A 22,019-nucleotide genomic window follows, 5' to 3' on the forward strand; every position below is an offset into this window, starting at 1 on the left:
CTATTTTACAAAGCAGAAGGCAAGAGAAGAAACAATGAATGGGAACTAACCAAGGAGAGAAGCAATCTAGAACCAAGGAGAAATTTCCTAATGGTGAGAGCAATCAATCCATTGAATTACTTACTTTCAAAAGTTGTAGGTACTCCAACACGAGGCTTTTCTGGAACTGTTGAAAGGACTGCGTTGTAGATTGGAGATAGACAGAAAGGACAACATAGTCCTTTCAACAGTTCCAAGAAGGCCCCACATCAATTTGTATCACTCATGTGACCCAGAGGATACAGATGTGACCACAATGACTCTCTAAAAGAATGCAAATGTCCAGCTGTCTGTAAGGAATATAAATCATTCCATTTCCTACCATCCAGTCAGAGCTGAAGAAGCTTCTTGGATGAGAAGCAAAACATCTTCAAAGAAAAAAAACAGAAAAACCAGTTGCCTCTTGGGGGAAAAAAAAGCATCTTTGGGACTCCTTCTACTGACCTTCTCTTTTCCAAATTTTATTTTTCTACTTTCTTTCATCCTTTTGCTGTTGTATACAGTATAAGGACATAGAATCATCTTTACAACTACCTTGTAAAGTTGAGCCTCTATACCTACCTTTTCTTCAGTCCCAGCTCTTTCGCTCACACATGCACACAGAGTCAATGCATTCAAGCATTTGAAAATACAAGTGGCATTTGTAGCTGCTGTTGTTGCATCTGAAAGCACAATGGTAAGTAGGCAGTGTATTATGGAGCTGGGAGACCATGACAATGAGACAGAAAGAACAAGAACTGTTTGCTTAAAATGGCATCCAGTTAAGCCATCTCTCCATCCCCTCCTTGGTTAAATAATGCATGAGAAAATTAAGAAGAGCTCATATATACTAAAATGTATCCTTGTACAAAATTCGCTGAGATGTCAAAATAAGTATATACACTATCAATAAATTTTTGTTTCAAATTTGCAATTGTTCTTATTAAAGTATTAAACGGAAATATATATTACAGGTCATCCTTGTTTGATGACGGTCACTTAGAAACCTTCAAAGTTATGATGGTCTTCAAAAAAGCTTTAAAAACATTCTAAGTTATGAAGGACTTTAAAAAAGTGGTTACTTCAAGTGCACTAAGGTTTGCATTTATGACCAGAGGCATGTCCTATGGCCAAGTGACTGTGATTTGCGACAAAAAAGTGCTGGATTTGCTTAACAACCATGGGTTTGCTTAATGATTTAATAAACAACGGTTGTAAAAACAGTCACAAAATTGAGTCAGGTCCTATGGTGACTCGCTTAATGCTCACGAGGTACGACCAAACATCCAGGCTTAATTGGGGTCATGATCCCATACCACCTATAACCCTGAAAAAAATAATTACCGTGTTTTTCAGACTATAAGACGCACAGGAGTATAAGACGCATCATGATTTTGAAGAGGTAAATTAAAAAAAAGTTTTTGCACTCTGCAGGCCTCCCAAACCCTCTGTATTCCTTGTTTTTTGCAAAAAAAAAAAAAAAGGCCATGCAGAGCTTTGGGATGCTTGTAGAGTGCTCCTGGGGGTGGGGGGGTGGGGGGAACCAAGCAAAAAACGGCCAGTTATTCACAAAAACAGGCTGTTTTTTGCAAAAAAAAGGGGGGGGCATGCAGAGACTTTGGGAGGCTTGTAGAGTGCTCCTAGGGGCTGGGGGGGGGCTGGGGGGCAAAAACAGCCTGTCTTTTGCTCATTTTTGGCCTCCCCAGCCCCCAGGAGCACTTTGCAAGCCTCCCAAACCCTCTGCACAACCATTTTTGCAAAGGGGGAGGGGTTCAGGTGGGCAAAAAAATGCTGTATTCAGTGTATAAGACGCACCCAGATTTTCACCCTCTTTTTTGGGGGGGAAAAGATGGGTCTTATACTCCGAAAAATACAGTATGCCCTGTTTTAATAACAGGAAACTCTAGAGATTATTGAAATCTGTTTGCTATCAATTATTGAAACATTATTGAAAGTCGTTGAGTTCTAAAGTTCTAATTTCTTGATCTCCATTTTAGACCTGCAGGATAAAGGAAGAATTCTCAAGAAGGAGTAAAAAAATAAATAATCCCCCAAGCATTGAAATGCCCAAACTAAATCTGGGTTCAAAAAATAATCTGTTGAGATTATTGAGATTCATTAGAAAAGCTAAAAACTTCAGAGTAGATATTGATATCAATGTCAAGATCAATAACAGTATTGTTACTGTTATAATATCAACCTCAAGATCAATATTGGGTGAGAATGCTATGTACAGCTCCGTGAGCCGGAGAATGAACGGTAGAATATAAAGCTATTGTTTGTTGATTTGGATCAATTTAAATTGGAAGAGAGAGGAAATCTTCATTTCCCACTGGTTTTACCTGACATTTTGCAAAATTTATTCTGTAAACTATTTGGCTTTTGCAGTTCATTAGGGATTATATTGAAGTCTGAGACAGATTAAAATGCAACTGTTTGCTACTCTGCCAATGTTGCTTCTCATTTTGAGGCCTGAAAAGATTTCCAATTTGGATAAGTTTTCATCCTCCACTAAAATGGGAAGGCTGCCTGGTTATCCTGGGATATCCAGCATAATTGAAGCAGAATCCAATTCCAGGGATAACTCGGGAAAAATAGGAAATCTCATTTATCATTTAAAGGAAAGGGAGGGGCAGATGTATTTTATTCACACTTTTAAACATTGCGGAATATTAAAAACCTGAAGCTGAATGATTAAAATACCACAATCTGCACAAAACATTTTTTTATTGGAGACAGTTGATAAACACGAAAAATTAATTTTAGATAATCCTGTGTGCACCAATAAAATATTTATTTGGATATAATACCACCACTTCAATATAAACTCCCTAATCCCGTGATGGCGAACCTATGACATCTGTGCCAGAGGTAGCACGCAGAGCCCTCTCTGTGGGGGCACATGTGCCATCGTCAGCTGCTCTTCCAGTTTTGTCGGCCAGCTGGTCTTCACGTACACTGGAGGGCCAGAAACCTGAAAACTAGCCGGCTGGTGCGCATGCCCATGCCGGAAACCAGAAAAGCAGCTGGCCAGTGTGCGCATGCACACCGGACAGCTAGTCTTTGGGTTTCTGGCACTCTGGTGCTCAGGCACATGTGCACATGTGCACATGCGCACATTCCAGTTTGGGCACTCAGTGCTGAAAAGGTTCAGCATCACTGCCCTACTCCTTTTAAGTTCATATAGAGCCATGATGGCAAACGTATGGCAGTCGTCTCTGCGGGCATGCGAGCCGTTGCCCCAGCTCAGTTATACCACGCAGGCGCAGGCATCTCCCGCCGACCAGCTGATTTTCAGGTCTCTGCCGCGCATGCGTGGGGCTGGGGCACATGCAAGAGGTGTATGTGCAGAGGGGGGCATGGCCCTCCCTTAGCCCATTTTTGCTCCCAGGAGGCTGCAAGGAGGACTACTAGGCCCAAGATGGGGCACAAGGGGGTGCGGCGCCCCCCCACCCCCATGGCCCATTTTTGCTCCTAGGAGCCTACTAGGTTCAAAACGGGGCACGAGGGGCGCGTAGGGGGGTCGCATGCGGATGTGGGGGGGAGGGATATCACAGATGCATGCGCATGGGGGGGGCAGGGCACGTGGGTGGTCACGTGCACATTGCATTATGGGTGCAAATGGGCACGCGCAGCAGCACACGCACATACACACTTTCAGCACATGACGACAAAAAGGTTAGCCATCACTGATATAGACTATATTTTGAACAAGAGTATGAAAGTGAGTATCTGTATGGAAAAATACAATAGAGGGGAAAGCTGCCCCCACGATCCAACCCCAAAATTTCAATTTAGGCTGCTGTGAGAAGAAACCCTGTTTGATAGGGCTCTAACTACTCATTGTCTCCCTGGGTTTTTTGGAATCTTACTAAAGCTCAATTAAATGAATCTTATAATGAAAAGAATTATGGTTTCCTCTGTCCGATGTTAGAATGAACGTGAGACATTATTATTATGAATTTCTCCTCTCGGTTTGGCAAATATACTCAGTTCCCTTCAGTTCTTCAAGACATGTAAGGTAATGGGCACAGAGAGGAATTCTGTTGTTTTTTTTATGCATTTACACCTTTTCTTCTTAAACTTTTCATCAGCCTGAAATTAATCCACCCATTTCATTGTCCTCTTATAAATTACTTTGGTTCTAAAATGGTATCGAAATAAAATAAGTAAATAATAGATTTCACAATTGCATTAATTATATTTCATTATATGCAAACAATGCTAGAAATGGAACTGAAAACGTCTCTCATTTGGAACCATTAAGTCATTTTAGACTCTTTTGAAATATGCATATGCGGTCTTTCCAAGAATGGTAAAGCAAGATTGTTTTCCTTCTGAAATTGCTTCCCTATACAGAACAGCGCAGCTCATTCCCTTTTAACCACCCATTTGGATAAAGCACATATTGTCCTGCACCTATTTTCACCAATGTAAATCCATTCCACCATAAAGAACATGATGTTGATGGTATGCAGTCTTCTTTTGTTCCTCTGCGGAATGAATAGGCACCCTAAAAGAAGCGAAGGATATATCTAATCATATAGAACAGCGATGGCGAACCTTTTTTGGCTTGCGTGCCATAAGTGGGGGGAGCGCAGGGGGGTCATGTGCTGGCATGCCACACCCATAATGCAATGCACGACCCCTCCCAGTGCACATGCGTGTACTACAGGAGTGACCCCCCCATTTTTGCATGCTTTTTTCGCCCTCCCCAGGCTCCAGAGGCTTTATAGGAGCCTGGGGAGGGCGAAAACAGCCTCTCCCGCCCCCCCCGGAAGCCCTCCGGAGCAGTCAAAATGACCCTCTGAGCAAACCGGAAGTCTGTTCCCGAACTTCCGGTTTGCCCGTAGGGCCAGTTTTTTGTGCTCCGGCGGCTTCAGGGAAGCTCATGAGGGTGTCCGGGGGGGGGAGGCTCTTTTCACCCTCCCCAGGCTCCTATAAAGCCTCTGGAGCCTGGGGAGGGTGAAAAATGGCTTTAAAAAAGGATGAGCGCACGCTGGCCAGCTGACAGGGCAGTGCCTCGCGTGCCCTGACAAATGGCTCCGCGTGCCACAGGTTCGCCATCACTGATATAGAATGACTATAGTTAAAAAATAAAGCTGAAAGCACTTGCTCCATTTTGGAGCTCACCTAAAAGATACTGATGGTGATTTTCAGCAGAGACTGCTTACTGACTATAAAGATGTGGAAAAAGAAGGCATGTCCATGCCCTAAACCAGAAAGTGGCAACGGGTCTATCTGAGCGACATACTGAACTGAGTTATGTGGGAGGAAGCCAGCGAGGTGATGTTAATAATTCAGAGAAGCTAATCCAATCAAATCAGCCTGTGCCTCTTTGGGCTAATTGCCTCCCCACCCAGTTGCATTGTTTCTGGGAATTTAGCTAACTCTCCCCTTCCGAGGCAAAGATCACATCCTTGAGGGGCCTCATGAAAATGAGGTAACCTTCAGCCAGAAGTTAGCAACCCACGGCTCTGGAGCTGCATGTGGCTCTTTCATCCCCCTGCTGAGGCTCCCTGTCACTCCAAATATGTGCCACAACCACCAATGTGCAACACCTGCCAGCACGCAATTTATTGAGCTTTGGGACCCCTGGTAGCTTTTGTGGCTTTCCGTGTTTTCTTTTCTGTGGGAAACGGATTCAAATGGCTCTTTGAGTGTTTAAGGTTGCCGACTCCTGCCTTAGGCCTTCTGTCTTTATTTACGTCCACATTGGAGGTGGCAAGGAATGGAAAGGCAGGGGACAAGTGGTAAACTCTATCTAGGATAGTTGCATCCCCCAGGAGGGAGACTGGAGTGGTAGTTTCTGCAAGGATTAAAAATGGTCTTGTAGAAAGTTAGCACCCACCCTTCTCCTAGAAAAATGAAATATTTTAGGAAATATTAAAAGGGCAGAATATTTCCCCTAAAAGGGAGGCAGAAACTCAGCCCCCCCTTTGTCAATGGGCCATTAAGGCCTGAGCCAGTCTATTCTACCTTCTTAAGGCAGATCCATAATAGGAATCCCAAAGTCCTTTCATTAAATCATCACCCAGCAAGGCTCAACCAAGCTTGGGACTGAGGACAGCCTATAGAGTTTCCCCTGTATGGACCCATGGGAGGCTGACAACCAATCAGAATACAAACTCAAATTCAAAAGCCCAGAGAAGGCATTAAACCAAGGCACTCTCAGCATCTCTTCTCTTTTCCCCACCCACAGGACCTCAAACCATGTGGTCCTGTCCACCATTAAAATCATCTTTCCAAGCAGCCTCCATGTTTCCAGTGTCTTTTTCCCCACTTGGAACTGAACCCAAATGAACATTTCTTCCAACAATCTTCCAGCAAAAACGGATGACTAAGGGGCTGGCTGGGATCTTCTGTTATTTACAGATGTACAGAAATAATAGCTTGCCACTTAGGCATACAGAAACAAAATTTTGCAAATCACAGAAAAAAAACCCCGAAAAGCTTTTTAAAAAAGTTTCTTCACAGCAATTGCTTGGAATCCAAAGAAAATTTCCTCCTGCCCTTTATATTTTATTATATATTAAATATATTAGAAGCCACTGGTCTTGCATGTGAAGGCAGCATAAATATTTTGTCTATAATAATAAAGGGAAGGGAGGAAGATAAAAGAAATTAAAGGGAAACCATAGACTGTCTGGAAAAAAGATTGCAATAAAAAATCTGGCTTGTCAAAAAAAGAAAAGAAATGATGCTAGTTTTCAATTGTACTGCTTCTCGACTTCTGTAAACCTTGCTAGTGGATACAATCTCATATATGCAGATAATTCCACTCTAATGGCAGAAAGTGAAGAGGAACTAAAGGGTCTCTTGATGTGGGTGAAGAAGGAGAGTGCAAAAGTTGGCTTGAAACTCAACTTTTAAGAAAACTAAGATCATGGCATCCATCCCTCTCAATTCCTGGCAAATAGATGGGGAAGAAATGGAGGTAGTGACAGTTTTCATTTTCCTGGGCTCCAAGATCACCGCAGATGGGGACTGCAGCCAAGAAATTAAAATCTCTTACTCCTGAGGAGGAAAGCTATGGCAAATCTAGACAGCATACTAAAAAGCAGAGACATCACCCTGCCAACAAAAGTGTGTATAGTTAAGGCTCTGGTTTTCCCAGTTGCAATGGATGGCTGTGAAAGTTGGACCATAAGAAAGGCTGAGCTTCAAAGAACTGAGGCCCTTGAACTATGGTGCTGGAGAAGACTCCTGTGAGTCCCTTGGACTGCAAGGTGATCAAACCGGTCAGTCCTAGAGGAGATCAACCCTGACTCCTCTCGTAGTTCTATGAAAGCTGTGTATAACAAACTAAAGGAACAAAAGCAGTGATAGTAGCTGTTTCTTTTGCTTCCTTCTGGGAGGAGGTTTCAAAGTATTTTTAGCAGGACTACCAGATTCTACAACAGCTTTGCTCCCGATGCCATCCGTCTGGTAAACTCACAAGATCCATTTTTCTCGCCACGTCCATCTATTCATCCGAACTAGACTGTGTTGTTTCTCTATGTCATATAATATATACGGGTATATGCATAATTTCGCATTCAATCCAGTGGTGGGTTCCGGATTCCATTGCAACCGGTACGATGCAATGGGGCCCGGCATCCACCACATGAATGCGCGCAGTGCATGCACACATGCACGCGTCCTTACATCCTGTGACGCTCCGTGATGCCTCTGCAACGCTCCAGTTGCTCGGCGGAGCGTTGCAAAGGCGCCGTACACTCCATGCGCGTGTGCGAAAGCGCCAAAGAGCTCAAATACTGGTAAGGAGCTCGGGTGAGCGGGTGGACCCTCTGGAGCACCATACCAGAACGGTACCCGGTGCTCCCGGCAGACACTGGTACACCCATACCGGGGCGTAACCCACCACTGAGTCAATCATTCATTTATTTTGTCATGTTTATATAGTGTATATTGGAGGTGGTGACCCTTTGAGAGCTGTATGCAATGAAATTTCGTTTTAATGTATGCCGATTAGTGTACGTTCAAAGTGACAACAAAGTCTATAACAGCACAATGAGATTTTTAAGTGTGTAAAACTCCATGAGTTTGATTATAATTATGGGCATTTAAGCTCCGGTACTGAAGCTGGTAAAGGGAAGTGATGCATTGCAAAGCAAACAGAAGCTGACCTTTGCATGTTTTCCCATCGGGCTGCAAGGTAAATCCAACTGGGCAACTGCAGCGGACTCCTGTGGCTGTATCCTTGCAAGTCCGGTCACAGCCTCCGTTATTAACTGCGCATGTTTCTGAGAAATAAAGAGACAGGGAAAAAAGAGAAGAGGGAGGGAGAGAGAAAAAAATAAAAAAAAAATACATTGTAGTCTCCTATGTGATCTGCATACCATAACAGATACAAATATATTCTTAAGCATACGCCATTATATTTCTGCCTAAGGCCAGCCAAGTTACAGAGAACACTCTAGGACGGTGATGTCTAATCTTTTACATCACCACATGCCGACCTGCGTGCCAGAAATGGCACGCAAAACCATCCCGCCTGGACCGTGCGACTTCACTGGCATTCGCACACGCAGGTATGCAGAAACCCAGAAGAGCAGCATTACGGCACATATGTCCGCTCCAGCATGGGTGCGTGCCCGACAAACAGCTGACCATTGCGCATGTGCGCGATGAAAACCTGGAAGTTTGAGTGCGGTGTGCACATATGTGCTGGAACGGTACTCTTCTCTGGGTTTTGGCATTCCTGAGCATGCAAAGGCCGGGTGACTGCGGACGAGGATGCGTGCCATAGGTTGTAGGAAAAGCCATATAAAATCAGTTTTTGTTCCAAGAGATTTCTACATAGATTGGAGGGTACCTCTTAACCAAAGTTACCTCAGGTATTTATTACAGAGGTTTTAAGCTTTCTCCAGCTTTAGTCCCAAAACATATTAAATCCAAATCTGAACTGATTTCTAATCTGAGTTGGAAATTAAATTTGCGCAAAATTCAGTGCGGCTGATTCTCCAAGCATTTTGCCAAAGTTGCAGCTTACTAGGGAGCCTCAGATTAATTAATTTGATTTTTTTTCAAGTGAACCCATTTAGGACTAATGAAACACAACTTATTATCAACTGTTTTTATACGAAACGCCTTTAATGAATATAATGATTTTAAAGATATATTTTGGAAGGATATCATTTCAAAAAACAAATGCCTGCTATGTTGTTAAGTCCCTGAGATTTCAGCAGCACTTCCTTTCAAGTAATGTCTTTGATACCCTGCACTTACAAACTACTCACTAGTGGTAACTTTTTAATACTCGTTTTGGAGGAAAAGCTGCTCTTGATGAACTGCTGAATTTGCAAAATAAAGGAGCTCAGAAAACAAACCCGGGCAGCGCTGGGCTCCCAACTGACATTTTAAATCTTTTTCCTCATGGAAAGAGTTAATAGAAGATGAACTACATACATCACTTTGACAGGAATCTACAAGTCCAATCGGTCCCTACTGAAGTACAAGAAAAAAGGCATCTGGGTTTTGTCCACTTAAAGCTTTTTGCAAATTGAAAGGAGTTCTGGAGTGGGTGGGTGGGGGCATGATTGAGGTCACTGAACCCATTCCAAGCTGTGTCATTGAAATTTCCCAGGGCTTGTAGAATGTCAAATGGTAGATAGGCAAACATTGGGAAGAGGAGGCTGAAGCACTTTTTTGTAACTTTTACAATAATGGGAAATGGTTATTAGGTACCACTTCAGCAGGAGGAGAAGGAGGAGGAGCAGGCAACTTTATTACAAACAAACCCAAAGGATGGAATCCAGTTTTTGTGAGCTAAATCATTAAAAAAACAACAACCAGGAAACCACATTACTTTTATCTTTGTAGACCAGAGAAGTAGCTATATTCATTTGACCATGGTTTTGTTCAATGCATATTTCATGGCCTGGAGTTCTATATGATGGCCCTAGTATAGGATGTCTTCTCTATCTGAATTCACATTTATGCCACACTGCTATACATTGTGTATTGTTGTCGGAGTGGAGAAAGCTGCAGCTTTACACACAGATGGTGTCAACAAACTTTCAAGCTGTAAGTAGGTGCAATTTATCACCTCCTTCCTATTGAGTTATATTAACTACTTGTTTAAAAGGTAAAGGTTCCCCTCACACATATGTGCTAGTGGTTTCTGACTCTAGGGGGCAGTGCTCATCTCTGTTTCAAAACTGAAGAGCCAATCTGTCCAAAGATCTCTCCATGATCATGTGGCCAACATGACTGAACACCGAAGGCGCACGGAATGCTGTTAACTTCCCACCAAAGGTGGTCCCTGTTTTTTTTACTTGCATTTCTACATGCTAGGTTGGCAGAAGCTGGGACAAGTAGCAGGAGCTCACTCCGTTACCTGGCGCTAGGGATTCGAACCACTGAACTGCCAACCTTTCTCAATGACAAGCTCAGCGTCTTAGCCACTGAGTCACTGCGTCCCACAAACTACTTCTTTATGTTTAGGAAATCTCATTGAATTTGCCTTGGTTCCAGTGACAGAGTTAAGACTAAATTGTACATTAAGCTGAATGTCATCAAAGTCAATAAGTAATTTATTTTTTAAGGAAAGGCAGCTTCAGAATAGTGGATTTAGAAGAGAAAATGGAGATTTGGGATGAAATATTTCATACATACCCTGATTTCTTTTTTTTTTGTTAAAGACCCTGCCCCTTGAAATTTCAGATCAGTATTTATCCTTGTTCATTATATATTTTTTAATGTCCTGAAATATTATTTCATGAAGATCTCCATTCATTTTATCGCTACAGCAACTGCTCCATCTGTTACATCAGGCTGAAGGAGAAGGACTAGTCTAAAGTTATGCAATGAGTGTGATGGCTGAAGATGAACTTGAATGTAGACCATCAACTTAAATCATATAGTGTATTGACCTTTAATTATGCCATGCAAAAAATAAAAAAAATACATTTTGATATCTATTGAGGAACACCTGAACCAACCCAAGGATCAATACAGGAAAGATTGTTATATGGTGATGATGGAAGTGACTTAATGCTTACTAATGGAGATGAAATGATAGAAGGGGTTGAAGTTGCAGGAACTTTTGGGAAACAGTATCATATTGGAATTCATCATAATGCAGACACAAACAATAGAACAAAGTCAAACTAGTGTCTTAGAATTTAAAGAGCTGGTTTCAACAAACCCAGAGTGTGCTTGTGAAGGATTCCATGGATGAAAATCTGAAAGGGGAAAAACAACTCAAGAAGCTTGGGAAACTCTGAAAAATGAAATTATAAAAGCCCAGGCTAGCACAATACCATTAAGAAAGAGAAACAAGACGACCCAGACAAAACCAGCATAGTTATACAAGGAACTCCCCGATAAACTAAATGACAAAAAGGACAAGTACAAAAATGGGAAGGGGGACAGAAGAACACTAACAAATTGCTGAAATCTGAAAAGCTGAGGTTAGGAAAGCTAAGGCTCAGAATGAATTAAGACTTACAAAAAAATGTCAGAAATAATAATTAAAAAGTTTCTTTTAATATGTAGGGGGGGGAGAAAAAAGTCAAGGAAACAATTGGTCTAATAATGGGAGAAGATGGTAAGAAGGAATGGGCAGCAAGGAAAAAGTGGAACTGCTTAATTCATTCTTTGCATCTGTCTTTACACAAAAGAAAAAATAATAATCCAATTTAACAAAAATAGTACTGCAAAAGATAGATTAGGAATAGAAGTCAAAATAGGGAACAAAATGGTGAGACCACACCTATCCATGACTGGAAAAGAATACAGAATATGGAATAACAGAGTTGGAAGGGATCTTGGAGGTTTTCTAGTTCAACCCTCTGTTCAAGCAGAACCTTTTGGCAAAATAGGATGAAGTCTGTTTAAGCAGAGCTCAGCTCCTGGGGATTTACATGGACACATGGAAGTGGTTTATAATTGCTTTCTTTTGGTCTGCGTTCTCTCTCTCTCTCTCTCTCTCTCTCTCTCTCTCTCTCTCTCTCTCTCTCTCTCTCTTTCTCTCTCTTTTTCTTTCTCGTGCGCGCGCGCGCGCATTTTAAAATTTCCATTCTGACACTTATTTTCATTACTGTCTGGTTAATAACAGCAGAGCAGAAAATATCCTATCATCAAAATCTGGCAGTTTTGAGAATTAATTTTAATGGCAGTCATGAATGCAATACTATACATCTCCTAGTTCTAGTACTTTGTTGGATTCTATAAAACATAGAACATCAAGCATCTTCAAGTATAATACGTGGTTACTATCATATGTATTGATATTTGTATTTATATTTGAATAATACATTACATTCAAATATAAATACCTATGATATCAGCCATGTATTCTTATGTGTTTATTTATTAATTAAATTTAGGTACTACACATCTCACTCTTTATTCTTATATAGAATTATTTTAACCGGATCCCCATTGAACAATTTCCTTTGAAATTGGGTTAATACCCAGTTGCAAAGAGACATACCAAAATAAAGCATATTTTGAAAACTGTGAAATAACTTTACAATATCATAGGACTGGTTAAGGTATGGTCCTGCTACAGGAATAGCCATAGGATTTCATCTTGCCACAAGAGCCTCTTTTTAAATCTAGTCCACCAATTCAGTTATTAAAAAAAAAAGAAAATAAACGATAAGCAATAATGAATAGAATAATGTTTCCCATATCAATGCTTCATGTTTTTACACATGCTTGATGGGTAAAACATAATCCCAAATTGGATGTCATTACCAACTGTCATTAGTCAATTTTTATATTATTCTCATTTTTAAACAAAACAATGGAATTATGTTCCACAGCAAAGTATGCTTTCATGGCAGGTGAAAGCATGAATACTTTACAGCAGGTGTGTCCAACTCACAGACACCTAGCAATGTAGACCCATAAATTAATGAAAATATTTTAAAAATAAAATACATTTGTTATTTATATACATTAACTACATTATATATTTTATAAGTAGCCCAACACAATACAATACAATACAATACAATAGCAGAGTTGGAAGGGACCTTGGAGGTCTTCTAGTCCAACCCCTTGCCTAGGCAGGAAACCCTTTACCATTTCAGACAAATGACTATCCAACATCTTTTTAAAAACTTCCAGTGTTGGGGCATTCACAACTTCTGGAGGCAAGCTGTTCCACTGATTAATTGTTCTAACTGTCAGGAAATTTCTCCTCAGTTGTAGGTTGCTTCTCTCCTTAGTTACTTTCCACCCATTGCTTCTTGTTCTACCCTCAGGTGCCTTGGAGAATAGCTTGACTCCCTCTTCTTTGTGGCAACCCCTGAGATATTGGAAGACTGCTATCATGTCTCCCCTAGTCCTTCTTTTCATTAAACTAGACATACCCAGTTTCTGCAACTGTTCTTCATATGTTTTAGCCTCCAGTCCCCTAATCATCTTTGTTGCTCTTCTCTGCACTCTTTCTAGAGTCTCCACATCTTTTCTACATCGTGGGCGACCAAAACTGAATGCAGTATTCCAAGTGTGGCCTTGCCAAGGCATTATAAAGTGGTATTAAACACTTAAAACACAATTCCTCTTCACTCAATGTGGCCAAGGCAAGACAACAGATTCGACAACCATGCTTTATGTTTACTCCAGAACACAAAGCTGATAAATTTTTAACATATGCCATATTTTGTAACTGTTGTGGATATTTCTTTTGCAGAAAAGCACACTTTTTTCCAGAGACTGATCAAATGAAGGTAACAACTTACTCATTTCTATTTTATCCTCTACTGAAAGCTTAGCAGCAGGGGTGGGTTTCAGCCGGTCTGGAACGGTTTGGGTGAACTGGTAGTTCCGGTGAGTGGTTGGCCATGCCCGCCCACCCACCTGTGCTCTTTGCTGTCCTATATTTCCCTGTTTTTTAGCTCAGCTGATTTGTGCGGCACAGCAGATTGCTGCGCATCAGATGTTTTACTCAACAGTGCTGACATACAAGGTAAGTTTTAAAGCTTAAAATAAGTGGCTTTTGAACGCTGCGTGTGCAAAGCACACATTAGGTGTGCGTGTGCGTGCAAAGTGTGCATGCGCGCCCTCACCGAACCAGTTGTTAAACTGATTGCATCCCACCACTGCTTAGCAGTTAAACTGCAGTTGGAAGATGTCCCTCTGAACGTTTCAACTGATTATGTAATGGAAACCCATAGAATCCGTGTACTTTTTACCTAACTTGTAAAGGAATTTCAAAAGTCATTATGAAATTTTACATTATTCCTCCACCCCACCCCCATCTTGGTTGTGTTGTTTATGTTGTAAAACCTAAAGGTAAGGAATGTTATGCCTTGAGTTAGCCTATGGGCTTAGTTAGGGCTTTCAAAATTATAACTCCCCATGATATATTCCAGTTCTTTTTATGACATTTCTAAGGCACCAGGACCATAAACAGAGGGGGTAATAGCAGGTGAAGGAAACTCAAAGCAGAAATACAGGGGAGGGGGTAAAAAAAGCTTCAGCCACGGTGGCACAGTGGTTAGAATGCAGTACTGCAGGGCGACTTCTGCTGACTGCCAGCTGACTGCAATTTGGCAGTATAAATCTTACCGGGCTCAAGGTTGACTCAGCCTTCCATCCTTCCGAGGTGGGTAAAATGAGGACCCAGATTGTTGGGGGAAATAGGCTGACTCTGTAAACTGCTTAGAGAGGGCTACAACCTGGAGTGAAAAGAAACCTCCTTGGAGGAAAGCTACAGTAAAGAATTTGGCCAGAGTGAGGCCAGCTTCAGGGTTGACAAAAGCACTTTTAAGCGGTATATAAGTCTGAGTGCTATTGCTATTGGTATTAGGGCCTACCACTTGTAGAAATTGTCATCTTATTCTAGTTTTCCATTGTTAGAGGACCAGGAAAGATGACGGCTGGAGAATAAGATGTTTTTGGAAACAAAACCAGAAACCCACTACACCAGATTTTGTTCCATTTCAAATGAATATTTATTCTTATTACACCTTTGCTGAAGAGTGTAGCTAATTTATCAGCAGCTAAATTTAAAATAAGACTTTAATTATGCCATTTTAATTACACTGTAGTAGCATACCTTTAAGCCCATCATCTCCAGCCAACACAGACTCTTTGTTTATGGGTGGCCTTTACTGAGATAGACAAAAAGACACTCAGTGCCACTTAAAGTTTATTAGAATTTGGGCAGGCAGGTAATGGCAACAACAAACCCATCTTTTGAGAATCAGGACGTATTTGTTGCCAAAATCTTTTTGGTTCTAGCAAAAAGTACAATTAACACTTTTCAAGAGAAACAGTATTATGATTGTAAATGGTTTAGTAGTGCTTTGTTGTAAAGTTGTGATTTACAGAAAGCATTCTGTGGGTCATACAGACTTCTTGAAGAGGTCAGATGCAGGTGTTTTCACATTTTCAGCTTAGTTTGTACAATAGTCCTGAACTTTTAAAATAATTTTTCAGTTGAGTCTTGATTTGATTGCATAAAAAGAATACCTAGTATCTAAATTAGGGGTATCAAACTCAAAGCCCGTGGGCCAGATCCAGCCTGTGGGGTTCTTAGATCTGGGCCACCAGGCCGCCATGAAAACAATGAAATACTGGCCTGCAGGGCCTCTGACAGTGAAAATGAAGATCGGGAGGGCCGTGCACAGCCGAAATCAAGCTCATGAGGGAGGCAGGCGGCTCTCCTGAGTTCCATTTTTGCTGGCAGAGGGTTGCAGGAGGCCATCACAGCCGAAAATGGAGTTTGGGACCTCGTTTTCACTGGCAGAGTGCTCGGGCCACCACAGGTGCTGGCACAAATGACATCAAGCTGGACATGTCCACCCTGGCCACGCCCACTCCACCCTCCCACCCCCTGAGGTCAAACACAAGCCTGATGCGGACCTCAATGAAATCGAGTTTGACACTCCTGAGCTAAATGAACTCACTTTACTAAATGGAGATAGTGTTGGTCATGCTTGTCAATGACCTTTGATGGACTCAGGAAGGATGTGTTGTATCTACCCTAGTGCTCCTTGATTCCTCAGTGACTTTTGGTACCATCAACCATGGTATTCTTCTGGATTGGCTGTGGGAGTAAGGACTAAGAGCTGTGGTGGCGCAATGGTTAGAATGCAGTATTGCAGGCTACGTCTGCTTCCTGCCGGCTGTCTGTCGGCTGCCTGCAGTTCAGCAGTTCAATTCTCACTGGCTCAAGGTTAACTCAGCCTTCCATTCTTCAGAAGTGGGTAAAATGAGGTTGCGGCCAATAGGCTGACTCTGTAAACAGCTTAGAGAGGGCTGTAAAGCAATGTGAAGCGACATATAAGCCTAGGTCTGGAGTGGGATTCAGCCGGTTTGGGCGAACCGGTAGTTCCAGCAATCAATTGGCCCTGCCCACCCACCCCTGCGCTAGTCTGTCCTATATTTCCTTTGTTTGAAGCCCAGCCGATAGGCATGGCAGAGCAGATTGCCACGCCTCAGCTGTTCTACTCACCAGGGCTACAGTAGAAGGTAAGTTTTAGAGCTGTTTTAAAACGCACCGCACGCGCGCACAAAGTGTGCACTCAGCAAACCGGTTGTTACACCGATTGAATCCCACCACTGGTCTAAGCGCTATTGCTCCTGTGTTGCAGGGGTTTGCCGCCTTCCTTAGTGGTGTTAAATGATGTTCTCAGAAGAGTAGAGATTGCATCCATGGTCCCTCATTAGCAGGGCTTGAACTTCTACATGAAAGTACTGGGTTAGATTATCCATCAGTTTAGAGCAGTGTTTCTCAAACTTGGCGACTTTAAGTCCTGTGGACTTCAACTCCCAGAATTCCCCAGCCAGCTATGCTGGCTGGGGGATTCTGGGAGTTGAAGTCCACAGGACTTAAAGTTGCCAAGTTTGAGAAACACTGGTTTAGAGTTTGGTATCAACTTTGGTATCAACTGTGCAGGTGAAGCTGTCAATGTACTGAGTCAATATCTTGAGGCTGTTTGGCTCTGGATGGGGAGCAATCAATCAATCAATCAAACAGCAAGTTTCACTTTCAGTTTAAGCGAGCCTCCCGATCATCAGCTGTTTCAGGCTGAAGAGATTGCTATAACCTATTGCTGCCTCCGCAAGCCCCATTTTCCCTGTTGCTGCAAGGAGGTAAATTGCTGGGAGGAAGAGGCCAAAGGGTGGGGGCTGGTGGGTGGGTGGGGCTATATTCAGTGTATAAGACGCACCCAAATTACCCCCCTCTTTTAGGGGGGAAAAGGTGCATTTTATATTCTGAAAAATACGGTATTTGTGATCTGGTTAGCTTGTGATTGGACAACTGCAATACTTTCTACATGAGACAGCAGCCCTTAAAAACCATCTAAAAACTACAGAACGTTCAAAATGCAGCAGCCTGAGCAGGAACAAACAATTCTCGCTATACGTGAAAAGCTATTATTTATAGCAGAAATGAAGGAGAAAATTTTAGAAAGGCATATGGAATTTGATCTATCATCTATCATCTATCTATCTATCTATCTATCTATCTATCTATCTATCTATCTATCATCTGTCTGTCTGTCTGTCTGTCTGTCTGTCTGTCTGTCTGTCTGTATACACACAGAGAGATACCAGACACACCAGGTTTAGCAGTTCAAGATTATTACTGGTAGTCCTCGACTTACAACAAGTTCTTTAATGACTGTTCAAAATTATAATGGCACTGAAAAAAGTGACATGACCAGTTTTCCCGGAATCATGTGTTCCCCATTTGTAACCTTCTGACAAGCAAAGTCAGTGGGGAAACCAGATTCATTTCACAACTGTGTTATTAATTTAAGAACAGTGATTCACTTAACAAATGTGGTGAGAAAAGTCGTAAAATGGGGCAAAACTCACTTTAAAAATTTCTCTCTTAGCAACATAAATTTAGATAGACAGACAGACAGACTGACAGACAGACAGATTGACAGACATCTTCATATAACCCCTGGAAGCAAGATTTGGAAGAAGAAAGCGGAAAATCATCACCAACTCAGCGAAGTCAGTCAGTCTCAGTGACGTGCGGTGAGGTTTATAGCTGGTGAGGCAGCAATTTTTTTAGATTTGTGGACTTCAACTCCCAGAATTCCACAGTCAGGCATGCTCAGTTGCGACCTGCCGCCCTCCGCCCTGGGATTCGGCCACGGCACCGCCTGCCAGAGCTGCACGGAATCCGGGGCGTGCTTGTCGGGCGAGGGCAGCGCAGATGGGGAGCGGACGGAGCGGAGGAAGCCTCTCCCCCCCGCTTCCCGCACCCGAAAGAACAAAGGGAACCTCTGCCGCCACCCGGGCAACCTGGCCGGCCTCTCTCGCGGCGGCTCTCTGGTGCTGAGCTTGGGAGTCCCTGGAGGAGCTGGCGGGGGATGCAAGCACCGCAGGCTGGACTGGAGCCTCGAGTCTATGGCAGTGAGTCATTCGATAGGAAACTTGCCTCTTGGAAGGAATGACTCGGCTTGGCTCCTGCTTTGTCTCTCCTGCCTCTTCGCTTCTCCGTTCGGTCGTTGGGCGGCAGATCAAAAGCGGGAGCCAAGCTGGGTCATTCCTCCCAAAAGGCAAGTTTCCCATCGAATGACTCGCTGCCCTGATGATGAGAGGTTACGCTGTGCCTCACTTGCCTCACCTGACTGCACGTCACTGGTCTGTCTGTCTGTCTGTCTGTCTGTCTCTTGCTGTATGTGTAAAAAAGTCAAAAAAGTTGTTGGATATAATGGGGGAAGCTTTGATCACGACACTGGTTTCTATGTTGACTTTCAACTATCAGATCATACATAATGAAGGTAATGTGTCAGTTGAACTATCACAACTATATTATTTTTGAACGATGGACCAGGTTTCTACAACTATCTACAATCTGTTTTTTCCACTTGCCTTGGGACTCTCAATATTTCCACCCTGTATGTTTAGATAGAAGGTTGGTATTCTAAATGAATTGTAACTTTCTGTACAATAGAGATGCACAGGTTAAGGCAACAAGCTCATGGGAAATTTGAACTCCATGTGAATACATTCTTTTTACTTTGGATAATTGTTCATAGGTAAAATGACTAAATATGTCTACAATTCTAATTAAATGCTATGTAAAAGGAAGGAATAATCCCACAAGAGCAATAAGTAATTACCATTTCTGCATTTACCAGCTTTAAATACTTAAAATAAAGTAGAAAAAACAGCAGCTATTGCATTTGGCTATATTTGTATAGTATCTTGATTAGGGGGAAAAAAGCACATGAGAGCTTATTGACTACTGTAGGCAAGGAGTATTTTCCAATAATTTCAAAATTACTTCAAGGAAACATATATTATTCTATGACCAAAGTAGAATGAAAACCATTGTTTTAAAGACTCACATAAAAGAGATCAATTATTTATATCACTGTTTTAACCTAAAGCTCAAGAGTTGTGTCAATATGCATGTTATGTGTATCATATCATAATGTCATAATGCATCATCATCAATAGAGGGATTCAGCCAGTTCGCACCTATTCGGGAGAACCGGTTGTTAACTTTCTAAGCAGTTCGGAGAACCAATTGTTGGAGGAAATCTCCTTTTGTTTTTTCCCCACTTTACAGGGCTAATCCTGTAAGGAAGGCAGGAAGGAAACATTCTGGTGTTGTTTCTAGCCTAATCTTTATTGCCCTGCTTACAGAAACTGCCTCTCCGGTTAACCCTTATTACATTGTCACAGCTAAGGCGAAGCGCCCATTGACGCGAATGATGTTGAGTTGGCCACACCCACCCAGTCACATGATCACCGAGCCCCACCTACTCAGTTGGTCATTTGGGCAGAGAATCAGTTGTAAAATTAATTCAATCCCACCACTGATCATTATGTATCAAATATGCATTTGATAGGTTTGTAGTCATACGTGATACAAGTCATATGTGAAAAGGGAGTATGCGCCAGATAAGTAAGTTAGTGGCCAATATTTTCTTCTCTGCAGCAAATGCATTCAACATTTAACATTACAAGGTTATAAACAGATTGTGTGTACAGAGAAAGCTGATGTAAAATGTAAAAAAAAAAAAGATTCCCCCCCCCCACAATGAAAACTCAAGATTCTTAACCAATTAGGAACCTCATCCCCACAGAGATAGACAAAGTTGGGAGCACATCAAAGGAAGTGGAAGAAAAGTGTTACCCATAAGTAGCCGCCGTTTCACCCGCTTGTCCACATCAGCTACTGACGTGGCATTGAACTGAGAGCTCTCAATTGCAGCCTCATCCTTCTCTAAAACAAAGGAAGGGACAAACATGGAGCACTTGGTTAATGAGAAGCCCAGTTTTCCACTGTGGAAGACAGTCTCTTGGCTTTGGGAAACTAAAGCATGAAAACATGAAAAACCCCATTGAGAATTGTGATTCAAATCCCAGACACAAACCAAGGTGTGTTGGAGGAAGGGAGGGAGGAAGGTACTAGAGGTGGTAGAAGGTGGGTGAAAACGAAGTCATTCACCAGCCAATACTTAAGGAGCAGATCTCCCACTAATAAAAACACACACACACACACACCTTGTTTTCCCCAAAAATAAGACATCCCCGGATAATAAGCCCAACCGGGCTTTTGAGCGCATGCGCTAAAATAAGCCCTCCCCTGAAAATAAACCCTGCCCGAAAATATTGCGATGCAGCAGCAGCCATGAGGTGACCACGCTCGCTGCCTCCTGCACCTCAAAAATAATAAGACCTCCCTGAAAATAAGGCCAAGCACTTATTTTGGGGGTCAAAAGAAAATAATACCCTGACTTATTTGGGGGAAAACACAGTATGCAAGAAAGGATGCCCCAGACGGGTGTTAATTTAGAAACGTAATTTACAACACTTAAAGTAAACATATTGTTAAAAAAGGAGGGGAAAAGATAAGTATGACATGTTGACAAGTGCAAGTTTTTGAATATAGAACAGAGCGACAAGAATCCGGTGATGGGTGGGCATGGAAATGTGCTCATGTTGATTTTTTAAAATAAATAAATAAATAAAACACAAGAAATAAAAAATGCATGCATTAAAATAATAAAATGTAAAAGGAACACAAACTTAAAAATGAAACAAATTGGGCAGTGCTGGTTGCCTGCTTGTCTAATGGAACACAACTAGCTAAACATTCAGGGCTACAAAAAAAGATGTCATAGGAAGAGACTAATAATTTTTCAAGCATGCGGTACAGCAGAAGGCGGTGTTAGTGATATGGCATCTTGCAGGTAAATTTCTGATGTTTGGTATATGAAAAGCTCCAATTCAGCATTACAGCAAATTAATGTAGTATTTCAAAATACATCTCAAATGATCCATTTGCAGGGATGAGAAGAGATGATATGAGTAAAGCAGGTTAAATCATACGGAAAGCAGTGGTGGCGGGATTAAAATTGTATAAAACGGAGGACTGCATTTTAAAGAAAAAACAAAACACAAGGGGGGGGATGTGTACATGCAGCAGACATAAAATAAGAGACTAAGCCAAAGAAACAAAAACAAAATGGATTAGACCAGGGGTGTCAAACTCAAGGCCCACAGGCCAGATCCGGCCCACAAGCTGTTTAGATCTGGCCTGCAGGACCACCCTGGAAACAGTGAAGGACCAGCTCGCGGTGCCTCTGCCAGCCCGCAACCCTCCGAGCTCCATTTTCGCTGGCAGAGGGCTGCAGGAGGCCATCATGGCCAAAAATGGAGGTCACGAGACTACATGCATCCCTCCCGAGATCTGTTTTTACTGGCAGAGGGCTGCAAGCGGTTGTTGCAGCTGAAAACGGAGCTTGGGAGTCTGTTTTTGCTGGCAGAGCACTCAGGCCACCACGGGCGCCCCCGACAAGAGTGACCTCAAGCTGGCCACACACACCCTGCCCCCCCCTGAGGTCAAACAAAACCCGGATGTGGCCCTCAATGAAATCGAGTTTGACACCCCTGGATTAGACAAACACATAACATCGGCGCCTTTGCAAATATTTGCATCTGTGCAGTGATGCCAGAATTGGAGACATCACTGAAGAGAGGAAGGAGAAAGGAGAAACAAGGAGCAAAAGAAATCACAGGAAGGGGAAAAAGCTGGCAGGGTTTATCTGTGGAAATGC

At 42.3% G+C, this 22,019-nt stretch overlaps 1 protein-coding gene across 4 annotated transcripts in view; it reads right to left on the reverse strand.

Annotated features, from left to right (window-relative positions):
- Window positions 1–22,019, reverse strand: part of SCUBE1 (signal peptide, CUB domain and EGF like domain containing 1) — a 177,250-nt gene that overhangs the window by 44,548 nt on the left and 110,683 nt on the right. For 3 of the 4 annotated variants that reach the window (XM_081957479.1, XM_081957477.1, XM_081957480.1), the window contains 2 exons: window positions 20,093–20,182; window positions 8,148–8,264 (listed from right to left, as the gene is read on the reverse strand). In XM_081957479.1, the coding sequence (XP_081813605.1) occupies window positions 8,148–8,264; window positions 20,093–20,182 (207 nt within the window). The remainder of the gene's footprint in view (window positions 1–8,147; window positions 8,265–20,092; window positions 20,183–22,019) is intronic. The other variant, XM_081957478.1, reaches the window with a different exon arrangement.

Source organism: Natrix helvetica (assembly GCF_964273705.1).
Source record: "Natrix helvetica genome assembly, chromosome: 6".
NCBI lineage: Eukaryota > Metazoa > Chordata > Lepidosauria > Squamata > Natricidae > Natrix > Natrix helvetica.